At 42.3% G+C, this 21,384-nt stretch overlaps 2 protein-coding genes across 3 annotated transcripts; one reads left to right on the top strand and one right to left on the bottom strand.

The window, feature by feature from the left end:
• Positions 1 to 713: 713 nt before the first annotated feature.
• Positions 714 to 14,004, bottom strand: LOC103636656 (zinc finger CCCH domain-containing protein 19). Of its 2 annotated transcripts, none has more exons than XM_008659007.3 (12): positions 11,986 to 14,004; positions 11,805 to 11,884; positions 7,947 to 8,134; positions 4,985 to 5,981; positions 4,780 to 4,907; positions 4,478 to 4,537; positions 4,335 to 4,385; positions 4,174 to 4,244; positions 3,727 to 3,875; positions 2,559 to 3,647; positions 2,258 to 2,317; positions 714 to 2,083 (listed from the first exon to the last, which is right to left on the bottom strand). In XM_008659007.3, exons 1-12 carry the CDS (start codon positions 13,500 to 13,502, stop codon positions 1,317 to 1,319), a joined length of 5,157 nt encoding a protein of 1,718 aa, XP_008657229.1. In that variant the 5' UTR covers positions 13,503 to 14,004; the 3' UTR covers positions 714 to 1,316. The 2 variants fall into 2 exon arrangements, with proteins under 2 accessions (XP_008657229.1, XP_008657228.1); XM_008659006.4 differs by having other exon boundaries at positions 714 to 2,086; positions 11,986 to 13,949.
• Positions 14,005 to 18,162: 4,158 nt separating this feature from the next.
• On the top strand, positions 18,163 to 19,197 carry LOC103636655 (oxysterol-binding protein-related protein 3C). The gene is made up of 3 exons (XM_008659005.3): positions 18,163 to 18,387; positions 18,456 to 18,634; positions 18,741 to 19,197. Exons 1-3 carry the CDS (start codon positions 18,301 to 18,303, stop codon positions 18,985 to 18,987), a joined length of 513 nt encoding a protein of 170 aa, XP_008657227.3. The 5' UTR covers positions 18,163 to 18,300; the 3' UTR covers positions 18,988 to 19,197.
• Positions 19,198 to 21,384: the final 2,187 nt, after the last annotated feature.

Here is a 21,384-nt window from a genome sequence, read left to right as displayed (position 1 = left end):
TATATAGGACGTAGGGTATTATCTCATATTTAGAGACCGAATCTGTCCATTTTTCTGTTATATTTGCTCTCAACCCCCAACACAAATTCATTTAGCATATTGTTGACTACACGCACATGTCACATGTGTAACCTCATCAAAGCCAAAGCCTGCATCCAAGCAGAGGAGCAATTGGCCCTGTTTGTTTCAGCTTCTTGTTACCAGAAGCTGTTGCGGACTGTCAAACGCTCAGCTTTTCAGTCCGCTTATATAAGAATCACTTTAGTCAAAACTGTTCAAATCAACGTGAACATAGAATCGGTCGAGTCGTTACGACATTAGAAAGCCATCACTTTCTACATCCTAAACCCTGTAGACTCTTTTATCTTCTTTCTGCATGTAATCTTCGTGATACTCAGATTCTTTTTACAGCCAGATTCCACCCTAATCAGATTCTCAGAAAAACTCTTCAGAAAAAAAGCTGAACTAAATAGAAAAAAGCTGAACTAAATAGGTATATCAAGTTTTTTTTTACAAAAATAAGTTAAAATACAGCTGAGCACGAGGGAGTGTGGAAGGTGTTTTTTTTTTAAACACATCAGCCGAAAGATGATGCACATGCTTAACAGGTAAACCAGCTGGGTGGATACACATACACAGCACCCAGCCACCCACAACAGTCAAACAAAATGAAGTACTATTTGATCACGGAGGCTCAATGGCATCATTGCACAACGAAGAACACAGATCGGACATTAGGTCATAGGATTTCCAAAAACACCTTCACTTACAATCATGAGGCTTATAAGAAAACACTCAATAGTCATCACCATAAAGGACCTGGGTGTGTAGCCCCTGCTATACATCAGATATCAGACAACTACGATTTATTCAAGTAAATTATTAAATATGGGGCTAGGACGCACACAGCATTAAACTACAACTGCTGTACACGATTTGCACATGTTTGCAGCTTGCTACAGGGCATAAAGTTCAAAACATGCACGGAAGCTATTATGCTAGTTTGCTACTGCACATACAACAAAGGGAAGGTACGAAACAGAAATCAGTTCTAACGCGGCTCTCTTGACTGAGACCTATCAGCCTGCCTATCGTCATCCCTGCCACCATGCCTGTCATCAGGCCTAACATGATGCCTTTCATTATCCGAAGGCTGCCTATCAAACTGTCGATCATTTCTCTCATTGTGATTCTCATATCGCATCTCGTTGCCCGAATCCTGGATGGATGGATATCCCTCTGTGTTTGTTGAATGGGCGAATTTGCAGTCAACTTTAAAGCAGTCCCCGCGTTCAAGAAATGTATAGCAGACTCCTCTATGTCCCCCATGACCCCCCATCGGCACCAGAGCGTGGCTTCCATGACTTTCTGCCTGAGTCGCCAGCACTAAAAGCACCACGGTGTCCAGAGTGCCTGCCCTCATTCTCTCTCTGCTGATTATTCCAATTATTAGGATTACCATTTGGTGCATTCCAGTTCATGTTGTTATTTTCCTGACTCGGGTTTCCCTGCACAGGAGCACTCCATCGAACGTTTTGGTTCATGTTTCCAACTTGTTGGTTTCCCCAGGCAGGATAAGAATTTGCATTTCCTGCTGCAACACCACCCCAAGGGGCCACTGCGACTCCTTGCATCTGACCTCCCATCATAGCAGCTGCATTTGGAATCCCCTGGCCTTGAGTTGCGGCCCAGATCATGTTCATGTTGGTGTTTCCTGGATTTGGTAACCAACCCATGTTTGGAACTGCATTTGGCTGGGTTGGCATGGCTGCACCCATGTTGTAGCCCGAAGCACCTTGAGCTGATGCTACCCAAGGCATATTCATATTGTTCTGTCCCATCATTCCCCAACCTAAGCTTGCATCACCCTGAGGTGTATTTCCCCAGGTCAGATTTCCAGTTATCTGAGACTGGCCAGATGTGTTCACCACTTGTGTAGGTACAGCCCACCCACTGCTTTGATTATCACTGCCAGCAATGGTTGACAATGAAGGTTGTACTGATGCAGCGGATGGTGTTGACATCATCTGCGATGGCATCGTCGAGTTGGAGACATCAGTTGATGACATCTGGTTTTTTATGTCTGCTGGTCATACAGCAACAATATAATTAGGTTGGCTTACACTTAAAAATCTTAGTAGGCGCAGATGAATAAGACTGAAATCACTGAATGTGCTTGAAGTAAAGGAAACAACAGGATCCATGATTTCTAAAAGCAAAAGGAAAAACAAACAGCAAGCGAGCATTGAGCTAATACCTTCATGTTGCTGAGTGTTCAGTTGTCCTTGTCCAAGCTGTGCACCCAGTGGTCCAATTGCTGCAAGAGACAAAAAAAATGTTTGCATCAAATACAAACATTTCTGTACTACAATTTCCAGATCTCAAATACATCGCCACCTATTAAGGTCAAATAGTGGAGTTACAATCTAAACAAGTCAGACAAATTTTAACCATACAAATTTGGTTCCAGTTTCACAGTTCTGAGCACAAATCGAGGGGATCTAAATGGGCGATCAATGGATTGTACTGAAACAGAAAAACCTTTTATAAGAGCCTACCTTTGGCTGAAGAGCTCACTTTTCCATGTGAAACATCTTCTCCTGATTTGGATTCAATGTCATCAGCTAATATGCCGTCTGTTTGCGGTAAATACGATATTTGCTTCTGGGAGGTCAAATCTGAATTAACCATTTCTGCATTTGCAGCTGCAGGAGCCGTTCCAGGAGTTAGATGACCCATATTTTCTGCAGACACTATGTTTTGTCCTGAAAAGCTCCCCATGGCAGGCTGAGTAGGTGTCACAGGATTTACCGCAACCCCAAACTGACTTGACGTGGCATTCCAACTTCCAGTAAGAGAATGTTGGCTTGTGTATGCTGCATGGGAATTTTGCATTCCATAATAACCTTGTGTGCCAGAATGGATCATGGTTGTTCCAAGGTTTGTTGAACTATAACCATGTCTTTGATTACTACTTGAGAAAGACTTTGCAACTACTGATTTTGGAGTTTGTTCACCAGCTATTGTGCTTTGCTCAAGAGGGGTTTTGTTAATTTGAAACAAACTAACATGTGGCGGTTCCCATGGAGGAAGGTCTTTCTCAAACTTCCCTGCCAAAGCATCAGTCAATAGAATGGAATCGTCCTGCTTCTCACTAGCTTTCCATATTTTCAAACTAGGAGGGAAGTAGCCATTGCTGTTCCATTTCCGCAGCTGTATGATTGAGAAAGGACCTTGGATTTTATTAGAAGGATCCATGTACAGCCAGATCTTCTCAGACTCGTTAATGGCTGATTGAGGTGCAGTTTTTGCCCCTGAACATATGTTATTAGCTAAAATTCCAGAAGAGGCACCAGGTGACCCTTGTGGAGCACTGCGTGTGGTGCCTTCCAGTTTAACTGTTTGTGCACCAGTGTTTGGGCTCTCTGATTTACTTGTATAACCAGCACTTTCACCTTGAGAAGAAAATGTGGACCTCCGTGGAAGGGGTGATTCCATATGAGAACTCGATTCGGCCCATGTATTTCGATTAGATTCCCAATTAGTTTTTGAATCTCGCTGTGCAGCATTTCTACCATCTCCTTTACCTGGAGGCACAGGATTACCATCTTTCCTCAAGAAAGAACCTCTGGACTTGTTGAAGCTACCTGTACAATAAAAATATGGAAATTCATGTCAGAGTTGTAATAATAATATCAGATGATACTATGGGCGGGAGTACAATACTTTTTTCAATTTCCTGCTCCTGTTCCTCCGGAGATTCATAATATGGATCCATCGCAGGGTCAGCATGTATTTCAAGTTCTTCATTCAGCCTACGAGCACGCTCCTCAGGAGTGCTTAGCAATCTAAGCTTCTCTACACATTCCCTAAGAGTGAATACTGATTAAGGTAGACAAGCCAAATTCGCATAAAAAGAAAGAACAGTCCTCATTGAAACTTCCATAGAATTCTTGTAAGACTTTTTCCTTCTCTTCTCTAATTTATAAAGATGTGCAGCTCTCCTGCGTGTTCGAGAAAAAAAAACTTCCAGAGAAAAAAAATGTAAAGCCTACTGGCAGAAGTGACAGAAGCAGACTAATTGACCATAAACACCAGTAGAAATTAACTATACTGACTGACTATGTATAATGCTGCTTATAGATGATAACAATAATGCATGAAAAAGGATATTCTTTTCTATAGCCCATATCACTTGCGCGGTCACGAAGATGCCCAAGTCGCATCTTTTCGCTTTCAATCCACTGAAAAGTTTGTAGTTTGCAGTGAAATCAGTAAAACAGAATTACTTAGCCAAAAAAAACGTTTAGAGTTCATTCGTATGAGCTGCTTACGTCATTGACTTTCAGAGTTTGGAGAACCCTTGCCTTCTCCTGAACCTCTCCCTGGAAGATAAGATAGTTAGACAAAAGAAAACAGTCAGAAATAACACAAAAATGTGCAAGAAACACTCATAAATAATTAATGATAACTTTACCACAGTCAGCCTTGGAATGAATCCATACTTTATGCTTTGACGCAAGCGTTTGCATTCCTCCTAGAAAAGAAAAAAACTATTGAGAATCAGGAAAAAAAGGCATGAAATTTGAGCAAAATAGAGTAGCAAATTTATTGATCAAGTGCATGTTTGTACCCTTGAAGTCAAGTAGCAAGGTCAGGGATCTTCCAACAGCAGTTAACATTAACAGTATCCAAAGTGGAAGACGGCCTTATACTAGATTTTAGTAAACTGCGTAATACTAGTAAAACTACTAAGTTCAAACTGAGAAGAAAAAATACCTCAGTGAACTCTTGGTTTGAGATTATGTCAATAGTTACTGCCTCCCGCTTGTCTAAGTTTAGTATCTCTAGAGTTATATCAGTAGTCCTTTTCCCATATTTATATTTTTCTGCAGATCTTCCAGTCCCTGAAAAAGATAGAAGGAAATTTAGTATAATGCAGTTAAGACAAACAATACCAATTAGGAAGTAAAACAACCCTTACCAACAATTTGTACAAGTCTATAAATGTCTTGCCTTTGCCCTGTACCAGGTATTTTTATCCTCACAAATGATCCAACAACTTTCTCATCAAATGTGTCAACATCGCCAATCAATTCTTCCATTAGGTTGCGACGTAAGTACATCAAGCCAATGTTATGGTTATCTATTGCCGCATAATCATCAAGATTAGGCTGGTGCCTCAGGTCATACTTGCGTGATTTTCTTCTTTTTTCTGAACTCATAACAACTGAAGCTTCACTGTTACCATCAGCATCCTGACTAGGATCAGGATCTACTACACCACCATGATTTTCATCAGCATCAATTGGTGAAACCTCACTCATGAAAAAATGTGATTCAAGAAGCTTAAGCATCTCAAAATGCCCAACACGTTCTTTCGCGAAGAGACTTTGGAGCAAAGAATCACAAATTATCTGGCTTTTCCGACGAGGATCACGCAGTTTGTTGCGTTTGATATAGTCAAGTAAAAGGGGTTGAACGTCATATCGGCTGATCACAGATTTATCGCCATTTCTCACATGAGCTACAAAGTTAATGAGCTCCTTAGAAGCCCAGCTGTCCTCTTCAGCTGAGGATGTAGATGTCCCAACACTTTCAGAGTCTTTTGATGAATGCTGGCTGCTCAAAGAACGCCTGGATAGTTTTCTAACCTTTTTCCCTGACGAGGTCTGAACATCATGAATGCCTGACAGGTCTCGTTTGGCAGATTTCCTAGTGCTCGCTTTTCCTTCAGAACCCTCATTGATGGCAGCTTGTTTAGATCGCTTCCTTCCCCTCTTTTTTGATGTATTGCTTTCTAGATTGCGCCCTGATGAACTCTCTGAATTAACTTCATCATTAGTATCAGGTAACTCTCCACTCTTTCGAGATTTGGCTGCTGATATTTCCTCAACTGTCAACGACAAGTTTGTCTTCAAATTTAACCAATAGTCCTTGAACAAATACCACCAGCTGCCTTTGTCATCAAAATCCACCTCCTGTTAAAACAAATTTTCATAAGACAAAATTCTACAGGTATAAAAAAACTACTTTAATCAATAGGGTTCCCTTCACATGAACTACAACAGATTGAAAGTAGTACACACCAACAATAAGCTAAAGGAACAGGAAAAAAGAACAAAGTCGAACATACAATAACCAACCTGAAAGTTTTCCAAAATGATTGTAATTACTACAATAGCTGATGTTGATTAATGAGAATTTGAAACATGGTGGGTAGTGGGTACTTTGTGCAACGTGTAAATGCTTTGTAACTCAGTGAAACTACATGCATCTAATGTTATATTGGTTTGCCAAAATAATATTTCCTACAATAAATGAGTGACTAGTAATTGTGGTAAATGCCGGATTGTAAGTGACAGGGTTATCTACCCAGAGTCATAACCATATGATGCATGGTACCATTTTCTGTGACTTATTAATCGATTGTTGTAATGTATGCAACTATGCATGATTGAGTATGGCAGCAGGTAGAATGTAAAACTTGAAGTAGTGATCAACTAAAATCTGATCACACTTGCACCAAGTGTTCCAAGTTGCAGCATGTATTCCCCTTTTCTTTTCAAAACACACACCGAACATATTTAAGGTCCCATTTGAATGCAGAAATTCTGTAAGAAACTTAAATAAGGGGAACTCTTCATTTCTGTGCAGAATAAAAAAACAATAATAACTTATTGCCAACGGATATAAATTGTAGCATGGAAAGTATCCAACATTGTCTTGGTATACTCCAGGAAAAACTAGGCTGTTTGGTTTGAGGAATGAGTTAGTCCATCATCTTCTCACTCCTCACTTTTTTTGTTTGGTTTGTGAAATGGAATGAGTTGGTCCATCATCACCTCATTCCTTCTAGTTAGTTAGTTAGTACTAATATGAGGAATGAGGTCATCCGACCAAATTTGAGGAATGGACCCATGATGCACCACCACATTTTGGATGGAGTGATTCCTCAAACCAAACACCCCCTAAGTGATGCACTGGTAAGCAATTAAGCATGCAGTCAAGCCTTCCATACATTTGCTATCTATTCTGGCATTTTAGATTGGACAGTGGACACCCAAAGGAGACATTTGCCCTACCGGAATTTTACATAAACAAATATATAGAAGAGGCAATAGTTTTCAATATTTGATTTTAGGGGCAGTACGGATGACCAAAAATCCAAAATACCACTTTTGTGACTAAAGAGTACCAAAATGTAAAACTATTTAGCACAAGTTCAAAAACACAATTCTGACTACACAGCAAATTGCCTACAAGTTGGATTGATCCACTAGGATTGACCAAATCAAATAAAAAGTCCAAATATGGATCAGCAACTTAATTGTAGCTGGGGGCATGGACATTGTGGAACTTTAGGAACAGAAGGAATTTTTGATGGGGCATCTCCTTCCTTTTCATCAACACTCCAATTCTTCAGAGAGGAAGCAACTTGCATGGTCAGGTAGGGGGGTGGTTGTTTGGAGCTACAAAGCTTCAGCCTCCAGGAGCTGACCATGGTCAGGTAGGGGGTGGTTTAGATAGCAGGCTGGTTGTGAGACCCCTGCTAAGGTCAGTGTTGTTTTGTTATAGGTGATTCGACCTGGTTGTATTTTTATTTTGCAACGTTCTTCAGCCTCCTAGAGGACTTTAAAGTGGCTGCTTTGTATGGGACATTTTACTTCTTTTTTTTCTTTCTAATATAAAAGAAGCACAGCTTTCCTGCGCTTCAAGAAAAAAAACTTAATTGTGCTGTGTCACTTCTATAGAAGTAGAACAAGTACTAGGAGAACATGGAAAAAACCAAGAAGCAACTTGCATGTCTGGTCTAAATCATTTGCATGGAAAGATCATATAAAACAATAAAGTGGTGACCTCAGTGCCATAAATAAAGAACTACAAAAACATAATGATAAAGAAAATAACTAGACTGAGGAAACTAGAATAGTGGTGAAGGATACCATTGGGTCCGCAGCCTCCTCTCTATTCTCTATCAACATCACAGTGTTCATGCATGTATCACAGAAGCCCTTATTTTCTCTGACACAGCTAAACTTTGCATCTTTCATGCATGCCTTGCATAATGAAAAGGTGCATGTGTAGCACATATGGCGGGCAGGTTTCTGACAGTTGCTACAAATGTGCCACCCTGGAAGCAAAGTAAATAGAATCAAATAAACCCGGAGTCCTTATTTCAGAAGTCAGAATAACAGAAAATATCAGGTTTAGAAATAAGCTAGCATCAGAGTATCAAACGCAAAAACTAAACATAATTCCTAATTTCATACACAGCAAGAGATAGCATACTTTCTAATCCATATCATCAACATAGTCTTTTAGTCCCAAGCAAGTTGGGGTAGGCTAGAGTTGAAACCCAACAACATGTCACCAAAAGGGGAAAGAGAAAGGGGAACGAAAAGCTTTTGAGAGCACTAAAAGGAAAAAGGCCTAATCAAGGTTCGGGCACGTGGATAGCTTCTTTCCAAGCACTTCTATCCAAACACAACTCCATTGGGATATTCCATTCCTTCAAGTCCCTTTTGATTGCCTCCTCCCATATCAAGTTTGGTCGACTTCTACCTCTCTTCACATTATTGTCCCGTCTTATGATGCCTCTATGCACCGGTGCCTCTGGGGGTCTCCGTTGGACATGCCCAAACCATCTCAACCGTTGTTGAATAAGCTTTTCTTCAATTGGCGCTACTCCTAGACGATCACTTATGTCATCGTTTCTCTCTCGGTCCAATCTTGTGTGCCCACATATCCAACGCAACATACGCATCTCTGCGACACTTAGTTGTTGAATATGTCGTCTCTTAGTAGGCCAACACTCAGCCCCATATAACATAGCAGGCATAATCGTTGTCCTGTAGAACTTGCCTTTCAACTTCTGTGGCACTCTCTTGTCGCACAGGACTCCCAATGCTTGACACCATTTCATCCACCCCGCTTTGATTCTATGGCTAACATCTTCATCAATAACACCATCTCTCTGTAGCATTGATCCCAAATAACGGAAGGTGTCCTTCTTTGGTACTACCTGGCCTCCCAAACTTACATCTCCATCCTCACTAATTGTAGTACCAAGGTCACATCTCATATACTCTGTTTTGGTCCTGCTAATTCTAAATCCTTTTGACTCTAGGGACTGATGCCATAACTCTAGCTTTCTATTTATCCTTCCCGGCTTTCATCTACTAGAACTACATCGTCAGCGAAAAGCATACACCAAGGGATATCTCCTTGTATATCCCTCGTAACCTCATCTATCACTAAGGCAAATAGATAAGGGCTCAAAGCTGAACCTTGATGTAGTCCTATGTTAATCGGGAAAACATTTGTATCACCATCAGTTGTTCTAATCCATATAAGTTAAACAAATCAAGACTGATATCACTAGCATCGGTGTTCAGGAACAAATAAAACATTCTCAATACAACAGTTCTATGAAAAAAAAACTCGACCTGCGAGGGGTAAGACAGCCCCCGGGCATTAAATTAAGAAGAAGACCTTCTCACACAGGTCGAGAAAACCCCCGAACCCCTGCCCCACTCATACACAGCGGCATCAAAGCCCATGTGAGAACGACCACGACCGGGGCTGAGCCTTAGACCTGTGCTTTGGCATGGGACAGACGAGGGGATTTTTTTAACCACAGCCTGAAATTCGCTCCCACGGGGAGTCGAACCCAGGACCTGAGGAGTGCTACTCAGACCACCTAGCCAACTCAGCTAGAGGCCCTTTCGCTCAACAGTTCTATGAACAATACAACAAGATCTCAGTTGCTCAATGCTTGAATTTTAACATGCAGCTAACCTTTAGAATATGGTTTTTTCAGGAATTAAGGCTCCAGTGGGAGCAGATATGAAGTGACATTTCCAGTGTTCTTAAGGCATCGCCTAGGCGACGCCTAGGCGTCCAGGCGCTCGGGCAAAACTGGTCGCCTTGCTCACCTTACCCGCCTAGGCGCCGCCTAAAGGCTAAGGCGGTTGTCTGGTGCACTTGCTCGCCTAGGCGCCTTAAGAACACTGGACATTTCAAAATTTTCAATTCCAGGCAGGGGAAGATGTGTTAAGCTGGAAAATAGAAAAAGAATTACAGGTTCTCAGACAAATCATTATACAATGGTTTTACAGTTAATGATGCTGGTCCCTCATTTAAATATATTTGAAAAGGGGAAAAATCAGGCAAAAATCAAAATCTTTTTATGGCTAATGGAAAACAATGCTGTGCTAACTAAGGATAACATGATCAAGTGGAATTGGGAGACAAATCCCCTCTGCTATCTTGAATATATACATATATTTATGTACATTAATATATACATATGATATGTATAATTCTACGTTATGCAGCAGGCCCGCAATGGTAATGGAAATGGCTAATTATTGAATAAAAAGCCCTTTTAACCCAATAGTAGAGTAATGCCATGGTAAGTCACAAGCCATCGGTTCAAATCCGATAGAGGGCTTTTCACTTAGTGCTAGACAAAAGTCATCGGTTCTGCGATCAGGAGGAAAGCATCACTCACCTCTTCTTTGATTGTCCAGTGGATAAAGAGGTGTGGAAAATTGTGGATCAAAACCTTGGGGCTGATGACACCCAAAACCTTAGCTCAATATTGAAAGTGGACTAAGAAATAGTGACCTAATGGTAACAAGTTCTATGCTGTTGGGATTGCTGCAATTTGCTGGGCAATCTGGAAAACAAATAACAAAGCTTGCTTTGATGGTAAATTGGTGAAAGTGAAACACCCTGCTGAATCGTTTGCTATGCTTGTGTGTTTATGCGATACTGGACAAGTCTGTATCTGGCAGAGATTGAGGAGATGATGGTTGAAGGGGTGAATGTCATGCTGCATGTCAACACAAGATTACTGGCAGAATCAGCTTTCTTCGGGCCAGGCGATGCTGCAGCTGGAGGACACACCTTGAAGGGGTGAAGGCAAGAATTGAAGGTTGCCTGAAGATGGTATGGTTGTGTACCCTGTGATGTATAAGGGAGTTTGTTGCACTGGTTGAACGTTTAACTTAGTTGGTTTGTTTGGTAGTCAGTTGTATCATTAGCTTTTAGTCTATGTTTTGCAAGGCACCTATTTCTCTTCTGCCTGACATCTGAAGTGGACTATTGGTCCAGACAAGAGTGGTCAACCATTTGTTGCCCCTGTCTCTTTCATCTAGGTTCTCTCTCGAACATCTGTATTTCTGTTGTGATTAATAGAAATAGGGTCGACCCCGGTTCAGGAAAAAAGGAACAAATAAAACATTCTCAAACGTAAGCAATCACTAATCTAATGTTGCAGGGGACCCTCTTCTTACACGATTCCCCTGTTCATAGTGTAAAATACAGATTAGTGTAAAATACAGAAATACAGATTAGTGTAAAATACAGAAATACAGTAAATGTCATACCGACGGAGGCAACTGCCAATGTCACTAATCTAATGATACTATGAACAGGGGAATCGTGTGATGACCAATGTTGCAGGATCAGTGTAAAATTTAAACAAGTTAAACAAATCAAGAAGAGCATGATAGAAAGATCTCACTAATCTCAATGTTTAGGAATAGATAAAACATTTTCAAGTAAGCTATATGATAGTAAGAACAGGGAAAACACGTGATGACCAATGCTGTAAGATCATTATGAATTCCATATTTCATACAAATTAAACAAATTGAGAAGGGAACTGTGAGACGACCAATATTACAGGATCACTGTAAATGTAGCTTCAAGAAATAATGCATGTCCACATGATCCAAATGCAAGCATTTATGTAAAGAAAATGAGGATCAGTCAGACAAATTTATTGCACATACCACAGTTCCACCGACCCTTTGACTTGAAGAAGTCATCATCCCGGTTAACACAAGAAGGATGGTAGGCTTTAGGGCAACCCCTGAAATGAGGACATATAAATGAAGACATGGTTAACCCAAAGCTGTAACATGTTCGATCTTCCAGATTTTGGAATAAAGAAACTCCATGTGATGCACAAACCTACGATCACAAATCACAAGATCACCACCATCAAAGCAAATGAAGCAAACCTCCTCCTCATCCTTCCTCTTTACAGATGGCTTGACCACACCCTGGACCTTGGAAGATGGACGGCCTCTCTTACGACGCCCTCCACCTTTCTTTTCCACTAAAGGAGGAGGTTCGTCGTCGTCATCATCTTCCATATGTGCAGCCTCTTCGTCAGGGACATCATCACCAGTTATGTCATTGACAGCCTCTGCAACATCTTCACCAACAATTGTGTTGTTTTCATCATCATCGTTAGTTGTGCCAGTTGCCTCCGTCGGTATGGCATTTACTTCCACTCCATCATGATCAGCAATCACAGCCTCTTTCAGCCCATTATCACTGCCAATCAAGCCAGCTTCCCCCATTTGGAGACCCTCTTCTTCGGGAATGTCATTACCCGCCCTGTCTATCTGAGCAGCCTTTTCTTCAGGGACATCAATACCACCCTCGCCAATTACAGCTTCACCTGCAATGTATTCAACAGCAATTCTGCCTTCCTCAACCATGTCTCCAGTAATGTTTACTGCATCTACCTGCATGCCTTCATCTTCCACACGATCTTCATCAGCTGTTGCAACTTCCTTTTGCTCATTATCATCTCCAGGCAGTCCACCCCTACCCATTTGTATCCTCTCATCAGGCACATCAACACCACCTGCCACATCATGTTTCTCACTATCATCTCTGGTCATGGTAACTTCACCCATGTGTCTGTGCTCCTCATTTGTGGCAGTGTCAGCAATAGTGCCAACACGTTCTGCCTCATTGTTATCTCCGGCTTGAATCCGCATATCCATATTTGTGCATTCCTGTACAGCATGGTCACCAGCTTCCACAAGCTCTGTTCCCACCTCATTTAACAGAGCTGTAGCCACATCCAACTGTGAGCTTTCCCGATCCTGAGCATGCACATCACCATGGGCTGAAACATCCATATCCATCCTTGCACTGTCATCTTGTATGTCATTTACCAAGAGAGCGACCTCATCAGCGTCAAGGGAATTGCCACCAAACTCCTGATCAGTTTGGTCATCGGACCTATGCACACCTCCAGGGAAAATTATATTGCAGTCATCATTAACCAGGCAAGCAGCCACCGCTGTGCAATCCTCTGCAGATGATACCAGAGCAGCACCGACCTCTATGAGATCATCTGCAGCAGCACTAACCTCTGTTTGCATGCCAACCTCCATGGGATCATCCACCAGCTTGGAGGTTGACACGGCAGCACTAATGTCATTAGTTTGCCCCTCTACATCAGCACCCTCCTCTGGCTCGTCAGCAGTAGCAATATCGGGTTGGTTGGGGTCTTCAGAAATCCCCACGAGCTCATTTGCCACTATAACACTGCCACCTCCACCATAACAAGTCTCGTAATCCTTCTGACCCTCAATAGCCTCAATATCCTTGTAGTCCTCGCCTAGCATAACATCCGGGGTTGTCAGCGTGGCCACCTCCATTGCAGGAGGTGGCTCAGCGTCGGACATACTGATTCTATGAGTGGAATAGTGCCAGACCAGGATTTGGGTGATTGAGTATTCCCAGCCACCGCTACTACACACCGTCAGTCGGACGTGTGTGCGCGGCGCTCGAGCTCGGCCCCGGGAGGCCGGGACGCTGGATGCTGCCCGCCTGCTCTACTTCCGTTGGCGCGCTGCAGAGTTCGCACGCTAGGCGGTGGCGCGCATTCGCCTCCGTCCGCTTGTCGCAGCCTCGCGCTGGGCGATGGCAACGCGGTTGCACCGTCGCAGCGTTGCGCTTGTCGGCCGCCGGTGCCTGCCTACCGGCTTCCCTAGGGTTTGTGATTGGGGATTGTGGTTGCCTCTCAGAAGGAGAGACCGAGAGGCGAGAGCAGCAGGGCGCAGGAGAGATCTGCTACAGGCGACTCGAGATGAGATGGCGTCGAGTGGGCTGCGGACAGTTGAGTACGGCTTGCTGCGACGGGCTGACGGCCCATGGGTTTACTCGTGTCGGACACGGGACATCCTCCAAATGTACGACTTGATTTCCTATTTTATATTTTACTAGGTCGGTGCCCGTGCGTTGCAACGGAACCGTATAATAACACGATAACCAAAGAATGAGATAGAGATTTGCCTGTTTCCATTATACGAGTGTACTGAATATACATGTAAATGAAACAATTCCTGAACTAATGGACCAAAAACTGGAACTTGTATCCTGTCCAAGAATTGTACACCACCAATCAAGTAATCCCTTCCCAACTCATCAATCACAACCTCCAACCTAGGGCCTAATGAATCAATCTGTATCATAGTGCAAAATGAACAAGAATTTGGCTCACTGTCCTGTACAGGGCATGGCGATTCTCTATCTTCTCTAATGCACAGGGCGTGGCGTTTTAGTCACATACAACTGGACGATCGATCATCCACCAACGCGGTGTTGCACTGCACTGCACGGTCATCTCTTCCACTGGGGCAGCCGTTCAGCCAGACTACCTGCGAATACAGCATATAGTACACAGAAATTGTAAAGAGAGCACTACAACAAGTATCTGCCTGTAACTATGTCATTGTCTCCACAGATGGTAATGAAGCAAGTGATTCCATACATGATATCTAACTTTTGGGCAAAATAACATGATATAAACATTCGCAAAGTTAACAGAACTTGTTAACAAGCATGATCAGAGAACACCAGTATCAGTGCTAAGACCAGAACTTGCTTTCCAAAATGCAGGCCACGGTTAAACATGAGTCATAGTAGTAGGTGACAATTTCAGCTGTCCAAGACCAGAACCAATTGATATCCAAGTCCAGAACCAAGACTAACTTCTACAAACATTTAGAATAAAACTGGGTTGCTACAAACATTTAGACTAAAAACGAGAACACACATTTGGAGTGAACCAAGTGGTATCCAAGTACAGAACCACACATTTTGAGTGAACCAACTGCTGTTGCATGGCATAGGATCACACATTTCAGATTTCAGGAACCAAATTACAGTTGTACATGGCTTGGATCTTCTTCTTTGGAGTTATCTTTTTCACAGCTTTCCTTAATTTCCTAGGTGGGGACAGTGTTGAAACAACCTCTGCTGCACATTCCACCGGTGGCACAAGTTCATTCACAGGAGGCATTGGTACAATTTCAAGTGAGGAAGATGGAATGCTAACAAGCTGCTATGAGGAAGAATCCACACTTAGTTCGGGCTGCTCAGCATATGCCTCAGGCTCTTTTGGAAACCACTTTTTAGTCATGCGTCTTGATGTACCAAAATGTTTGTAAGAAACTGCATCAAATCAGTGTTCATAAGAAACAGAATTTCTCTAGTGTAGGTCAAACATAAACTGCAAGGTATGATTTCATATCACTTGGGAAATGTACCAAATGCTCCCAATGGAACATCAACATGATCATGTTAAACTGCATCAAGTACATGTTATCTGTTATTTTAGTGAAAATCTGAACAGCACACAGAAGAAACATGGGTGAACTTTTGCTAGCCAAGCTATACAGAAGCTTATTTGATCATGTCAAAAGAAAAGAGGAGAAAGATAAAGAAAGTTATATGTACCTACTGTGTACTATGCAGACAGTATATAAAAGTAGAAAAGATCGCTAACCAATCATTTTACCACACAGCTAAGCTAACTGCTTGAAGTAGCGGTGGCGGTGGTCGAGCGCGGGCTGAGGCGGCAACAATGGCTAGGAATCAGATAAATAATTAAGATTGATAATGTTATTGTGTAATTACTACACACCTCTAATTAAGAGAGTTTCGGTATTCTCACCTCGAGAAGTCTCTTAGACAGTTTCGATATTCTCACCTCAAGATTGTGAACAGGTGCACCCATGTCAACCTCTCTGATACCAGGCACCAACAATAGATTGCAGCCCATCCGTTCTCAATCCTGCTAGCAGCAACAGCAGCCCATCGCCAAGCAAATAATATTCAACAAACAAAGCAATACAATAATTGTGCAACGAATAAAATCTTTCAGTTAAATTTGAATAATATCTTTTGAACAAACACAGTCTAGCGCAGATGAGCAGTCGGTGAGGTCGCGACCGGCCAGGTCAAGACGAAGGATGGCGTGGGGGAGGGCGTATCCCTCGTAGATGGGGATGGTGTGGCTCACACCATCTCCCGAGTCGAGCACGATACCTGAGAGAGGCCACAGATTTTAGAGATTACGGACTGCAGGAGAAAATCGGATTTGGAAATTGTTAAGCAGAGAACGGAATTAGCTCACCTGTGGTACGACCACTGGCATATAGAGAGAGCACGGCCTGGATGGCGACGTACATAGCTGGGGTATTGAAGGTCTCGAACATGATCTGGGTCATCTTCTACCTACACCAGAGCTCGCCCACTGCCGCGTTTGTTAAAACAAGCAGAAAGTATCCATGAGTTGCTCTACAGAATCCGTTCTAAAAGGCATCAATTGAAGCTATTCTTTGTTTCTATTTTGCTCCCAGCATAAGACAGTAATAAAAAAACATGGCATTGACCAACAAACCACAGATCGGGCCATTTCGTTAACGAAAGCAAGTGAAAAATGCTTCCTGATCAAAGGCAAGTATTTGTTTTTGCATACTTATGGTCAGGTCAAATAATTAGCTTACCGCTTGTCTCATGGTTCGAGGAAAGCCATCAAGGATGAACCCCAATTCACCCTTTTCTTCTCCCTCTTCCAGGCGTCTTGACAGCAGATTTATGATGATCTCATCAGACACCAGTTTTCCTTGATTGACAATCTCAGACATGGTGTGCGATCTTAACGCAGTCGCGCAGATGCCGAGATGCAGGTCCTGTTCACTTGGCGAAAAAGAAAGATCACAAGTAAGCATATAAGCAAGATCAAACAGTCTTCTAGATTAAACCAAACTTATTCCCGCAAATGAATTGAAGCATCGAAAGTTCAGAAACGCATACATGAATAGATTGAAATTTTGAAGAATGCATGCGGAAAGTCTCATAAGATATGATAAGTACCTGAAGATTATTCATGCACCACAGAAATTGTCATTAACTTGCAGCTACATTTTCATTTAGTATAGTGTATATTAACAAATAATTAGTAAGCAAAAGAAAACCTGGAGACGGCTCAAGGGTTTTAAAAAACTTTCAATTCCGGAAAGAACGCCAGCACGTGTGCTTTCACAGAGGGCCAGCACCTGCACTTTGCCTTTCAACCACTTAATTATCTCAGATTCCCAGTTGCTAACTAAGCTTGTGAGAAGAGTATCTCTGTTTTAGGAGTTGCTGCGAAATTTTCTTTGGTCCTTGCAGCATTTTCATCTCCTCATCTTAGACCTTAAGAGCAGTTCTCTGAACAAACTGTTGCAGTGGTATTTCCTTGTTGATTTCCTTCATATATTTCCTTGGTTTTTGGCAGACCGCAGCCTGCAGGGCAGCAGCCTGTGCCCATGACTTCGCCTTCACCGCCACAGAAAACTAACATCAGCCGCAGTACAACCATGATGCAGACGCCAACTGATGCTGGAAACTGTACTTTACAGTGGTTAGTTTTTTCGCTGTGCGTCTCGTGTCTTGTATACGTGTAAGATCAGGTTAGATTCACAAGACAACTCTTGAACTACACGGAGAGAAGTTGATGAGGTGAAAGAATTAATTGAGATAGTGAGAGAGTATATTCTTGGTCTGAAGATGGAACTCAAGAGAAAGGAATTGAGGGATGAGGTGACCCGCCAAAAGGAGTTGGCTGCTTACTTCACAAATTGCAAGCTTCAGAGAATTCATATGAGGCTTGTGCTTTCTAGTGCCATGGCTCTTTTCTTATCTTTTCCATTAATCTGAACCTCTTTTTCCGCATATATAGGTGCATGTTTGTAACTGAACATTATCATCTATTTGCTACAATCAACCCATCTACTTTCTGAATGTGTGATTGTTAGTTTTATTAGAGAAGATGAGTAATGTTCCAATATTGGTAGATAACTTTTAAAATTATAGGTCTGAGAAACTGGTATCCAAAGCCATGAAGTATGTCTCATGTGAAGTGATATTTGTGCTAACCTTATTGATTGTTATATTGTAGATGAATCTAATTCGTGTCTACCAGCTAGGCCATCCAAAGCGAAAGGATTATGTCCCTTGGTTCTATGGCTTGACAAAAACATTAAAGAGCATAAGGATTCAGGCTACATTTTGGGTTTTTTTATTGTCTTATAGTTCTCTCAGTCCAGTGTTTATTTCTTTGTCTAGGCTTGTCTCAATTTACCCTAACATTTCAGGGCTGGCCGTTACGAGGTGGATGGGTATGTGTACAGTGCAGCGGAAGAACCCAGAATTATGATTACAGGGAAGTGGAACAAGTCCCTGAGTTGCCAACCATGTGACCAAGAAGGCGATTCGCTTCCAGGCACGGAGCTGAAGGAGGTCGTACTTTCTTTCACATATTTGCGGATGACTGATGCACTGAACTGGTCATACTTGATTGACTGCAGATCTGGAGAGTTGCTCCTGCCCCACAGGGCGACAAGTATCAGTACACACAATTTGCACACAAAATAAACAGCTTCGACACGGCACCTAAGAAGCTGTTGGCATCTGATTCACGGTTGAGGCCTGATAGATATGCCCTCAAGAAGGGTGACATGTCTAAGTCTGGGGCAGAGAAGAGCAGGTACTTTCCCCATTCTCTGCTTTTCTGATTGTATATTGGAATTTCGAATGGCCTGTTTTCCTGCCTTCAGTTTTGACACCACCCCCGAGTTTCTGCAAACTTTCAGGCTCGAGGAACAACAGAGAGCTGAGAAACGAACTCGAGAGGCCAAGGGCGAGCAATTTACTCCTAGATGGTTCAACCTGACAGATGTGGTCTCCCCTACACCGTGGGGTGACCTGGAAATTTATGAATACAACGGAAAATACACAGAGCACCGGGCTGCCATAGACGGCTCCGATGTCACCGACGAGACAGATGTCACTTCAGTCAAGTTCAGCCCATGGCAATATGGTAGATCATCTTCCCAATGATTCTCCGTGGCCAGAAGCCGCCATGCCTACGCTCGCTGTGTAAAACACTTCCAGGCCTGGCCTTGCTGGTTTGTTGTGCCATCAGCGGTTTCCTTGCCCTTGTAGTATTGTGGCCTTCCCCCCCTTTCCCTTAAATGCTACAGTTATTCAGGAAGTGGTGTAGTCCGTGTACTGTCGCAAGTCTAGCAGAGATTGCAGAGTTTTGTTGAATCACCACAATATACTACTCTAGGATTAGGCTCTAGAAGGTGCGAAAGATGCACCACCACATGAAAAATTTAGCATTTCTTATCTTTTCCATTAATCTGAACCTCTTTTTCCGCATATATAGGTGCATGTTTGTAACTGAACATTATCATCTATTTGCTACAATCAACCCATCTACTTTCTGAATGTGTGATTGTTAGTTTTATTAGAGAAGATGAGTAAAGTTCCAATATTGGTAGATAACTTTTAAAATTACAGGTCTGAGAAACTGGTATCCAAAGCCATGAAGTATGTCTCATGTGAAGTGATATTTGTGCTAACCTTATTGATTGTTATATTGTAGATGAATCTAATTCGTGTCTGCCAGCTGGGCCATCCAAAGCGAAAGGATTATGTCCCTTGGTTCTATGGCTTGACACAAACATTAAAGAGCATAAGGATTCAGGCTACATTGGACTTGTTCACGTGAAAGGGGTACTTTCTTGCCTTGCATAACTTCTGCAGAAGTTATTGAATGTATCCACTACAGGTGAAAGATATCTCATAGATGCAGCATGGTTGTTGATTGAAATGGTCAACGGAAATTGAGGAAAAATCTTCTTCCCTCCCAGATTCAAGAACCATATGCAACGAACGGGCACGAACAGCTCCTGCAACCAGTGCCAAAAGGACCACTGCTGCCCCTCAAAAGCCTTTGTACAAGTTTTTAATATATGGCAGGACTGGATGGATTGGTGGCCTCCTTGGTAAGATTTGTGACAAGCAAGGGATACCATATGAGTATGGGAAAGGACGTTTGGAGGAGCGCTTTGAGCTGTTGGAGGAGATCAGAAAGGTGAAGCCAACTCAAGTTTGTAATGCTGACGGAGTAACTGGGAGACCAAATGATGACTCGTGTGAGACCCATAAACAGGACACGTATTGGTCCTTATCTTAAAATTAGCATCAACCGATATGTACCGGAAGAATGCATATAAACAAAAAAATGTTATAAGAATTAAGAAAGAATTGATATAACACTGATCAATACTCAAAGAGGTCATGCTATAAATCAGAAGTATAAAAAGACTAATGCAAGACCACCATACATAATGATCTAGGACTAATCAATTATTCATGCCGATAGAATAGCCACATGATGTTAAGAAAGGGGTAGTTAGATACAGAAACTGCACCTTGCACTCATAACAAAAATACATGAAAACTTCCACATTCACTAACCAACAGTTTGAATAATGTTTAACCAACATTGTGATCACAGTGCTTATGCTTTAAAATCCTATTTACATTTGCCATTCTCAGTAATGTTTAACCAACAGTTTGAAATTGTGACGTACCTCCGTGTCTTCTCTGCACCTCCGTGTCTTCTCTAGGGACGGCGGTGGCGAGGGCGAGGTGTGTGGAGGCAGACGCCTCCACCTTTGCTCGGATGTGGCGGCAACGTCTGAGCTGTTGATTGGGCGGCGAGCGAGGGGCAGGATCTGAGAGGTGAGGGTTTAGGGCGAGCGAGTGCTGTCGGTGGACTGTTAAAAATAACCAGCGACCTCACTATTAATAATAAACCATTAAATAATATTATTACAGGTAGCTGTAGGTTAGATGTAATGTGCTTGTCAATTGAAGTGAACACATATGATACTTGGTAAGAAGAAATATAGGATGATCACCTGCATACTCTGGTGCAAGGTACCTGCAGCCAGCAAGTCTTTCCTCTACGGAGAAAGGACAGACCAGGAGAAAGGACAGACCAGGAGCCTATTCAAAGAGAGGGAAAACGTTTCAAGTAATCATAAATTCAGAATGATCACTGGAACCTTGTTCTAAGCATTGTCTAAGTTCTATCCGATAGTCTATGGGTTCACTGAGGTACCTGTAACAGCTCCAATTCAGCAACAGTGTCAAGTGATGAAGCAAGTGCTATAGAAAGTTTGTCAGGGTTATTCTCCTTAATATATTTCAAGAGAGTCTGCAAACCAGTCTGCAGATGGTGCAAAATAGCTCAGCTATCATGCTACAAGAATAAAGATCATGGCTAAATACAGGTAAAAAATAGGTTCATGTTTGTTCCGTGAACTACATTTTGCACCCTTAGCATTTTTTAATTACCTTCTCTTCGAGTAATGAGGTATATAGCTTGGCACCCTCCTCCTTATGCTCTTCAGGAATGCTTGCCAGGATTGCCTCCTTGTT

The sequence above is a fragment of the Zea mays genome, chromosome 8 (assembly GCF_902167145.1).
Source record: "Zea mays cultivar B73 chromosome 8, Zm-B73-REFERENCE-NAM-5.0, whole genome shotgun sequence".
NCBI classification, from domain to species: domain Eukaryota; kingdom Viridiplantae; phylum Streptophyta; class Magnoliopsida; order Poales; family Poaceae; genus Zea; species Zea mays.
Note: the sequence above shows the minus strand (reverse complement) of the source record. Positions and strands in the feature narration are given on the sequence as shown.